The sequence below is a fragment of the Hipposideros armiger genome, unplaced genomic scaffold (assembly GCF_001890085.2).
Source record: "Hipposideros armiger isolate ML-2016 unplaced genomic scaffold, ASM189008v1 scaffold_247, whole genome shotgun sequence".
NCBI classification, from domain to species: domain Eukaryota; kingdom Metazoa; phylum Chordata; class Mammalia; order Chiroptera; family Hipposideridae; genus Hipposideros; species Hipposideros armiger.
The window spans coordinates 1,501,824-1,511,318 of NW_017731597.1; the positions used below are offsets into that span (position 1 = coordinate 1,501,824).

The 9,495-nt window shown below is 50.9% G+C and overlaps 1 protein-coding gene across 1 annotated transcript in view; it reads left to right on the forward strand.

Moving 5' to 3' along the window:
* HSD3B2 (hydroxy-delta-5-steroid dehydrogenase, 3 beta- and steroid delta-isomerase 2) overlaps positions 1–8,119 on the forward strand; it is an 11,508-nt gene extending 3,389 nt beyond the window's left edge. Inside the window, exons 2-4 of the mRNA XM_019655803.1 lie at positions 3,987–4,145; positions 4,648–4,812; positions 7,144–8,119. Of these exons, the coding sequence (XP_019511348.1) occupies positions 3,987–4,145; positions 4,648–4,812; positions 7,144–7,955 (1,136 nt within the window). The 3' untranslated portion in view covers positions 7,956–8,119. The remainder of the gene's footprint in view (positions 1–3,986; positions 4,146–4,647; positions 4,813–7,143) is intronic.
* Positions 8,120–9,495: the final 1,376 nt, after the last annotated feature.

The following is a 9,495-nucleotide window of genomic DNA, read 5'->3' on the forward strand; positions in this document are numbered from 1 at the left end:
CCTAGGCGCAGAAACACCGCCGTGGACTCCCAGACACTTATTTTTTTTTTTACTATTTGTCACTGTTGCCCATCACCACAAGGAAGCGACGGCAGACTTGACTGCCTCGCAGCTCACTGCTTTTTTCCCAGATGGCTACCCCTGGGGCAAATGCAAAAGCTGGATTTATTGAGCATTTTCCAACCTGCTTCACCCCCAGATCCTCAGAATAACCCTGTGGAGAAAGTAGGGAAGGGGGTCACCCCATTTGGACAATGAAGAAATCAATGTCCACAAAGATAAAGCTTTGCTGGAGTCCCTCTGGTTAATGGGTGCCCGAGCTCAGCCCAGCGCCCCATGACAGAGGCCTCCATCACATGACACTAGGGCTGACTCCTGGCAAAGTGAGTTCCCCTGGTGACCCCAGACCAATTCTTGAGTGTCTACAGGCAGCTGCCCAGGACACCACACCTCCCCACCCCAAAGCCCCGCCCACTCCATGGACTCTCCTGTGGACTGTGCATCTCTTTCCCTTTCTCTGAGCTCTTCAAATGTCCTGTTTCCTCTCCCCTCCACTTCAGCCGTGTCTCCGATAAACCAGTTCACCAATAATTGTCTGTAATCCTTACAGCTCAGCAATACTTGCAGTCTGACAGCTGACTACCGAAAGGGCAGTGTTCAGCCTAAAGGTCCAGGTCCCCAAGGTGGTCAGGTGGTGTCCTGGAGGTGGGGCCTCTCTAAAAAGAGCAATAGAGGATCCTCCCATTGTTCTTTGTGTGCCAGGCACTGTGCCAAGCGTTTGGCATGTGTCAACTTAGGGCTCCTTTGAACAGCCCTGTGCGATGGGCTAGTTCAGAGACAAGGATAAGGCACAGAGAGGCTGCCTGAGTCCGTCCGAGCTGCGCTAACAAAATCCACAGGCTGGTGGCTTAGAAACATTGGAAATTTATTTCTCACAGTTCTGAAGGCTGGAATCCAAGGTGGAGGCACCAGCACAGAGGCGTTTTGGAGAGAGCTCTCTTTCGGGCTCAGCCAGCGCCTTCTTGCAGTTTCCTCACGTGGTGGAAGGGGTGAGGGCTCTCTCCGGTGTCTCATAAAAACTAATGGGGGGGCAGAGAACTATAAGAGAGAAATTCAGAGGGAAAAACTCAGGCTGGAGAATGTCCTTCCTGGGTGACAACTTGGAACAACCATCTGCTTTCCTTAGGCTTCTGCCAAGTGGGGTCTGCCTGCAGCCCCTTCCCACTGTCAGGTAACTCCAAGAAGGCCCCCAAAGTGGGGAAAGGCGACAGGGAGCTGCTGGGAGTCAGCCGGAGGGTAGAATTTTCTGATTGTGTCCCTACCCCTGCCTCTCCCCTCCCCTCCCCACCTCTGCCTCTCCCCTCTCCACCTCTGCCCTCTCCCCTCCCCTCCTCTGCCCTCTCCCCTCCCCTCCTCTGCCCTCTCCCCTCCCCACCTCTGCCTCTCCCCTACCCACCCCTGTCTCTTCCTTACCCACCTCTGCTTCTCCTCTCCCTTCCTCTGCCCTCTCTCCTCCCCACCTCTGCCTCTCCCCTCTCCTCCTCTGCCTCTCTCCTCCCTTCTCCTGCCTCTCCCTTCCCCACCTCTGCTGTCTCCCCTCCCTTCCTCTGCCTCTCCTTTGCTGCTGACTTCAGTAGACGGGCTCAAAAGAGCTGATATGTCCAGGGGCAGAAATCCAAAGCCAGGAGAGAAGGACTTCTACCCCATTAGCCTGCAGGGGTTCAGAGAAACCAGAGAGGGCACTGTGGATACCTCAGTGGTGGGGCCATGGTTCCCTCCCTCTCTGGGCTCTGTGGACTTGGCAAGACTGAACATGCAGTTGCTTATGTAGGGTGAGCTGGGTGGGAGGGAGGCCCACAGAAAAGCTACTTGGCACACTAGTGGTTAAGAGCACAGATGCTGCAAAGCTCGACTGCCTGGGTTCAAATTTAGCTTTGCTATCTTCCAGCTATGGGACCTTGAACACGTTAACTAACCCCTGCTATGTTCTGAATGTTTGTGACCCCCAAATGCATGTGTTGAAATGTGATGGTGCGAAGAGACGGGGCCTTTGGGAGGTGATAAGGTCATGAGGTTGGAACCCTCATGATGGGATTAGAGGCAGAGGAGGGGAGGGGAGAGGCAGGGGAGAGGAGGGGAGGGGAGGGGAGAGGCAGAGGAGAGGTAGGGACACAATCAGAAAATTCTACCCTCTGGCTGACTCCCAGCAGCTCCCCGTCGCCTTTCCCCGCTTAGGGGGCCTTCTTGGAGTTACCCGACAGTGGGAAGGGGCTGCAGGCAGACCCCACTTGGCAGAAGCCTAAGGAGAGCAGATGGTTGTTCCAAGTTGTCACCCAGGAAGGACATTCTCCAGCCTGAGTTTTTCCCTCTGAATTTCTCTCTTTGTGTCTTCTGGCCCCCACTGTCAACTTCAGCTCAATGGACACCTCCTCACTCTGCCCCAGAGGAGTGCCAGTCCTGACTTGAGTGACAGGGGAAAGTGAGCCAGGCTGGAAGGCAGGGAGCAGGCTGCATTGTCACTACAAATGGGACTTCGACCTGCGCCTTCACCTCTCTGAGCCTCAGTTTCCTTGCCTGGGAAGTGGAAATCAGAATACCCATCTCACGAGATAGCTCTGAAAGGAAATCAGAGAACTGGGAACATTGACAGCAAAGTAGACAGCACAAACTACTTCGGTGTCGGGTATTTATCCAAACTGTATGTAGCGTGGCGTTATTTCGTGGGCTAATTTGAGGCCCTGCCGCTTCCTGTGGACGTCAGAGGAGCCGAAGCCCCTGATGTGGTATTCACTACTCTTCGCTAGATGACCAAAAGGTAGTCAGTCCCTCGGGGGCCTACGCATTTCAGCACTGAGATCTGCTTTTTTTTTTTTAATTAAATTTTTTTTTTAATTTTTCAATGACAGCTGACATTCCATATTATTTCATTTCAGGTGTATACACAGTGGTTAGACATTTAGATAACTTACAAAGAGATCCCTCCAATAAATCTAGTACCCATCTGGTACCATGCAGTTATTACAACATTCCTGGCTATATTCCCTGTGCTTGTACTTCGCATCCCCGTGACTGTAACTGCCACTTTGTATTTCTTAATCCCTTCCACCTTTTCACCCAGCTCCCCAACCCTCCTCCCCTCTGGCAACCATCAGTTTGTTCTCTGTATCTAGGAGTCTGTTTCTGTTTTGTTTGTTCATTTATTTTGTTCTTTTTTTTTTAAGATTTTTTTATTTATTGGGGAATTGGGGGGATGGGAACAGACAAGTTGCTGTCGTTTTGTTCTTCAGTCTAGTTGTGGAGGACATTGCTTCACTGGCCCAAGTTGGCACCATCATTGCGCTCTTCCCAGGCGAGGCAGATCAGTCACCGGCTTCTGGACGGCCGCTCACTGCGGCTGCTGGCCGCTCACGCTGGCTGCTGGCTACATACGGTAGCCCATGGCAACCCACTGCCACAGGGGCTGCAGCCTACGCCGTCGCCGGCGACTCACGGCAGCCCAGCTCCAGGTTGAGCTGTTGTTCAGCATCTTAGCTGTGGAGGGCAGTGTCACTGGCCCTCATATGTGGGATCCGAACCGGGGCCCTCTGGCGTCCCAAGCCAGTTCCCAACCATCGCGCACTCGGCCGGCCCATTGATTTTGTTCTTTAGATTCCACTTATTAATGAGATCATATGGCATTTGTCTTTCTCTGTCTGACTTACTTCACTTAGCATAATCCCCTCTAGGTCCATCCATGTTGTTGCAGATGGCAAGATTTCATTCTTTTTTATGCCAGAGTAATATTCCATTGTATATTACCGCTTATTTATTCAATCGTCTATCAATAGGCACTTAAGTTACTTCCAAAACTTGACTATTGTAAATAGCACTGCAGTGATCAGAGGGACGCATATATCTTTTCAAATTAATGTTTTGGATTTCTGCGCATCAATACTCAGAAGTAGGATTACTGGGTTATATGGTAGTTCTGTTTTTAATTGTTTGAGGAACCTCCATACTAGTTTCCACAGTGACAATCCCCCCAATAATACCTGCTTTTGATGATGCTAATAAGAGCGTGGGCTCATCCTACATCCCTGCCGATGGCTCTCTGACTGTTCTTCTTCCTCTCAGCCCATCTCCAATAAGGACCAGAGCCTGTCAAGGTAAGGTCTTCCTCCTCTGAACTTCGGTGCGGACATTCCAATTCATCTCTCGGCCACCTACACCATCCACACGATCCATTTATATACTGTATCCAGGGGTAGGTTCCCACCCCACAACGCGGCTCGTGTCTCTGCACATCCACATGATGCCTCCTTCCCCACAGAATTAAGTTCACATTCTTCCCTCTTGTATCCACTCTCCACAATCACCTTCCTCTCCCTAGTGAATCTTATGGAATTACCGCAGACTCTGTCACAGTTTTGTGTTCCGGTCCTCACTGCTCACGTTCTTTCTTGGAAGGAGACATCTGCTGTTTCCCAGGGAACACCACACAGTCTGATTTCTGTGCCTGTGTGTCCTTGTTCCCTCCATGAACTGTGCCTCCCTCCCCGCTCTCCCTCCAATCTGCTTGTCTTTGAGGACCTGGGTAAAATGCCACCTTTATCAGGAGACTCCCAGATCCAGAAAGCCTTCCAGTGACCTCACGGGTGTTTTACACAGAGCTCCAGAGCAAGGTCAAGCTGACCTTGCTGGAAGGAGACATCCTGGATGAACAGTGCTTGAAGCGAGCCTGCCAGGGCACCTCGGCTGTCATTCATGCCGCCGCTGTCATCGATGTCTTCAATGTCATTCCAAAAGAGACCATCATGAATGTCAATCTGAAAGGTACAGTCCCCGGGGGAGAAGATGGAGGGGGTGGGCAAGTGAGGCTGGGAAACGGGATGGGGGCGGGGAAGAGAAAGCCCCATCATGGACCATCTGATGAGTTCTGCGCTTTCGCTTAGCGCCACCAGCTGGGAGAACCAAGGCTGTCCTCAGGTTTTTAGATGAGAAAAGTAAGGCTGTGAAAGGCTAAGTGACGTGTCCAAAGACCCACAGGTCGGAGAGGGAGAGCTAGAATGTAAACCCACACCTGCATGACTCTAGGGGCCACAAAAGCTCACCTGCTGCCCCAGTCAAGTGTGGACTAAACCCCCACTTCAAACTCCTGATATCAGCCACCTCCTGCCTCCCCTGGGCTGGAACCAGACCTAACAGGTGCCTCCTTAGCCATCATTTCGGCCACTCTGTGTGGCTCTAAGGTGGTGGTCGCACAGTAAGTAAGGCCAAGAACTAAGAGCTCTGTGACACAAGGTGGACCCCAGTCAGTTGCAAGCAGTGGGCCACAGCTCCGGGCCGGTTTCCTTCAGGCAAGACCTTCCTCACGGGGTCTCCCAGGGTAATGAGAGCTTCTAGAGCCTTCCCACCTACCTCGCAGAAGGCATCCCCTCATGAGAACTAGCAGAGCTGGTTCACAGTGGTCTGGCACCACAAAGCTATCCAGCACTTGCCTTCCCAGAATATTTTCCTAATAGTAATAATTTCCCATTATCCATAATACCATTTCTTCAGCTCACTATCAGGTCTAGTCTTAAAGATGAGTTCCTAACCAGGTGTCCAAACTACACCCTCCTTAGGTCCTCAAACCTTCAATGTCTGGAGGCTTTTTTTCAGAATTGTGGCATTCCAATCTACTTTAAATCTAGAAGCATCTGCCCAAAGGTGTGGCTTAAATCGCCTGTAGCTTTCTGTTACATCATTGCTCTGATTCCTGGAGACCAGTCTCTCTAGGACCACAGCACTCCAACCCGCTAGCCCATCTGTCACCCATGCCCTGCCCTCCAGAGCTAGTCTATTCAGAGACTCCTGTTCTAAAGCAACTTACTGCTTTGGGTCTCTAGCCAAGAATAGCACAAACTCAAAAAAGACCCCTTCTAGTTTCTACTTAGCCACACTCCTAACCACCCCCATACTGCAAGGAGGGCGCTAAGATCAACCGGTTTTTAGCTTTCAGCCCTTCTCATAACGCCTACTCTCCACAGCTCACAGCAACAGGACATTTGAAATCCCTGAGAAGTGTTAAGAGGCCTCAGTTCACTAAAACCAGTATCACTCTCAGGTTTAGAAAATACTTCACAATGATCTGTCATTTCCCCCTCTGCAGGTAAATTAGCTCCAAATATTCTTCACCTCTAGATTTAATTTTTTTAATGAGGCTGTCTCTCCCCATAATCAAATTGCACAAAGACCTTAAAAGGGATTTAAAAAATGCAAACCATAGAAATGATTATTTGCCCAGGAAAGCCCTTCATTCTTTAGGGAAGGCGCTCTGTATTACCTCCACGCGCCAAAAGTTCCACCCAGAGATGCAAGACTCTCCCGTTATAGGTGTGACCGCCAGAGGGCGCACTCCTCTTTCCGTTTCCCCACCAGGCTCCACACACAAGGCCCGTGCATGGTTCCGCAATGCTAAGTGAAAGGAAGGTTGGTCACCCTCACTTTTCATATCTGAGTAAACGGAGTCACAGCCAAAGTTAGGAGCGGCCTTTGTAGGGAACACACAATCAAGGACAGAATCTGGATCTTCAGTTTCTCCCCAGAACCCAGTAATCATTTGCTCAGTGACTCTCAAAGAAAGGCCCCAGTGACTACGTTTTTATTGGTCCTCAAAAAATGAGAACAATACAAACAATTCAATATGTATTTAAGAGTGCGTATTACCTAGCTACAACTGTGGGGGCGGGGGGAGTGAGTCCTTCAAATGTCTTCTTTTGCCTTGGAACTAGGGCTGTCCATATTCTGAGAGTATGGCCTCCTGATTTTTTTTAATTTAAAATGAGGTGGTAGGGATGATAAATGATCATTTTTAAATGTCCTTACTCAGTGAAATGTAAAGTGACAACCCTATGTCCTTTTCCAAAATTAGAAGTACCCGCACAGGTGCATGCAATCCAAAAGCCTAAGAATTCTTGCTCTCCAGCACCCAAATGTTGGCCTCTGGATTTCTGCACTTTTCTATGGCTCTAGCTTGGTCAGCTCTCAGCCAGAGTCACAGAAAAATTCACCCCTGATCCGCAGTAGCCGCCTCCCTTGGGGTGGGGGGATGGGCGTGGCCTGTGGGCAAGGCTGGGCCTGGGGCTTATTCCTTGATACTCCCTGCGTGTTCCCCGTGGGCAGGTACCCAGATCCTGCTGGAGGCCTGTGCCCAGGCTAGCGTGCCCATCTTCATTTATACCAGCACCATAGAGGTGGCTGGGCCCAACTCCTACACGGAGGCCGTCCGGAATGGCTGCGAAGAAGAGCATCTGGAAACGGTGTGGTCGGCTCCCTACCCATACAGCAAAAAGCTCGCTGAGAAGGCCGTGCTGGCAGCGAATGGGTGGGCTCTTAGAAACGGTGGCACCTTGTACACGTGCGCCTTAAGGCCCCCGTATATCTACGGGGAAGGCAGCCCCCTGCTCTATGGCTTTATTGACCACGCCCTGAAGAACAACGGCGTCCTGACACATAACAGCAAGCTGTCCGTGGTCAACCCCGCCTACGTCGGCAACGTGGCTTGGGGCCACATTCTAGCTTTGAGGGCCCTGCGGGACCCCAAGAAGGCCCCAAACGTCCAAGGACAGTTTTACTACATCTCCGATGACACACCTCACCAAAGCTATGATCACCTCAACTACACTTTGAGCAAAGAATGGGGCTTCTCCCTCGACCCCAGCATGAGCCTTCCCGTATCTCTGAAGTACTGGCTCGGCTTCCTGCTGGAAATCCTGAGCTTCCTGCTCAGCCCAGTTTACCAATACCAGCCGCCCTTCACCCGCCACTTGGTGACATTGTTGAATAGTGTGTTCACCGTCTCCTATAAGAAAGCTCAGCGAGAGCTGGGCTACGAGCCCCTCTTCAGCTGGGAGAAAGCCAAGCAGAAAACCACGGAGTGGATTGGCTCCCTGGTGGAACAGCACGAGGAGACCCTGAAAACAAAGAGTCACTGAGCCGGGGGTGACAAGGATGTGGGTGTGGACGTTGTTAGATGTCTGTCAAGCTCCCCCCTTTACGCTTCATACGGAAAGTAACACAGGCACCACTCCAGGTCCCCTTTTAGGAGACAGCCATCTTGGTGTCTTCCTCCTACCATTGGAAACCCTCCCAGTCATCAGCCCTACCAGAAGCTTCCTTGCTCCACCCAACCGCCCAGAGAACAGACAGGCTCCCCAAGTCTCAGTTGCTGATTCTGAGCTAGTCAGGCCTCTTTAACTTAGAATGTTGCCTATTCCATTTCTTTTGTTAGTTGCAAAGTCACTCCTTTGAAGAATTCCTATTCCTTCGCACAGCTCAATGAGGAGAATAATAAATGTTTTAATGCCTAATCTGGAGGAAGTTGTGGATTACGTGAACACATACCTTTCTCCTTTCCCCTCCATTTCCAGGTAGCATCATCTCCTATTAGAAAAGCCACATGAAACTGGGGTGGGCAGAAGGTTCTGGAAGGGGGAACTAAGATTGACTAAACACCTACTATGTTTCAGGAGTGAAACATATGACTGATGTATCTCACCTCATCTAATCCTCACCTATGAGGTAGGAATTCCCATTTCACTGGTAAGGACACTTGTTCATGGTCACACTCATTGGTAAGTGCCCGGGTCATTTACACCAGATAAGACTCATGTGAAAGCCTTTATCTTTCCACTGAATCACGCAGCCTGAATTACCCACTATTTATAGCAAAGTGGGGAGTAGGGGCTGTGGACAGGTTGTCCGCAACACCGCAGAGCCCCCTGGAGCATGGGAGAGCCTGGCTCCTTTGAGTCACTTACTTCTTGCCCAGTCCTGTGCAAGAGACTCCCTAGAACCCAGGAGAGCCCCTGAGGGGCACCCAGGAGGCTGTGCATGCCCTTACCAGATGGCCTGGGCCGGGGAAGGAGAAGCAGAGATGCAGCCAGCCCTCACTACCATGCCAATCCGCTCGGGGGCCTCTAGAACACACCTGGATGTCTGTGTGTTGCCACTCCAGCAATTCAGAAACCCATTTGCCAACATTTCAAATCACACAATGAAGCCACGCCGTGAGTTCCTGGGAAGTAAAGGCACAGGTATGAATTTCCCTGAAAACGAGCGACTATCCCACACCGCCAGACTTAACATGTTCCTCTGAATCACTGACCCCGTCATCCTCAGCTCCTCTAAGGAGAGGAGGCCAATCAAGACACGTTTTGGGGAGACTTAAATAATAACACAGTCATTCACTGAATGGGGGACCAACAGTCAAAAGAAACACTGTCAGCGCCAATAGGGACCATGTTAACTGGAGCAGGTAAGGAGGTGGCTGTGGGGTCGGAGTGAGGGGAGGTGAGCGCTGACTCCCTCGAGACCGGAGTGTTACCTGTCTGTAACCACAGACGCACCAGAGTCACAGTCAGCAACAAGATGGCCTCTCTGGAACCCAGGGAATTTACGGATTCAGAATTCGATTGAATTCAGTTGAACTACCACAAACGAGGTAGTTTATGCATTCACTCTTAAAGAGGAAGG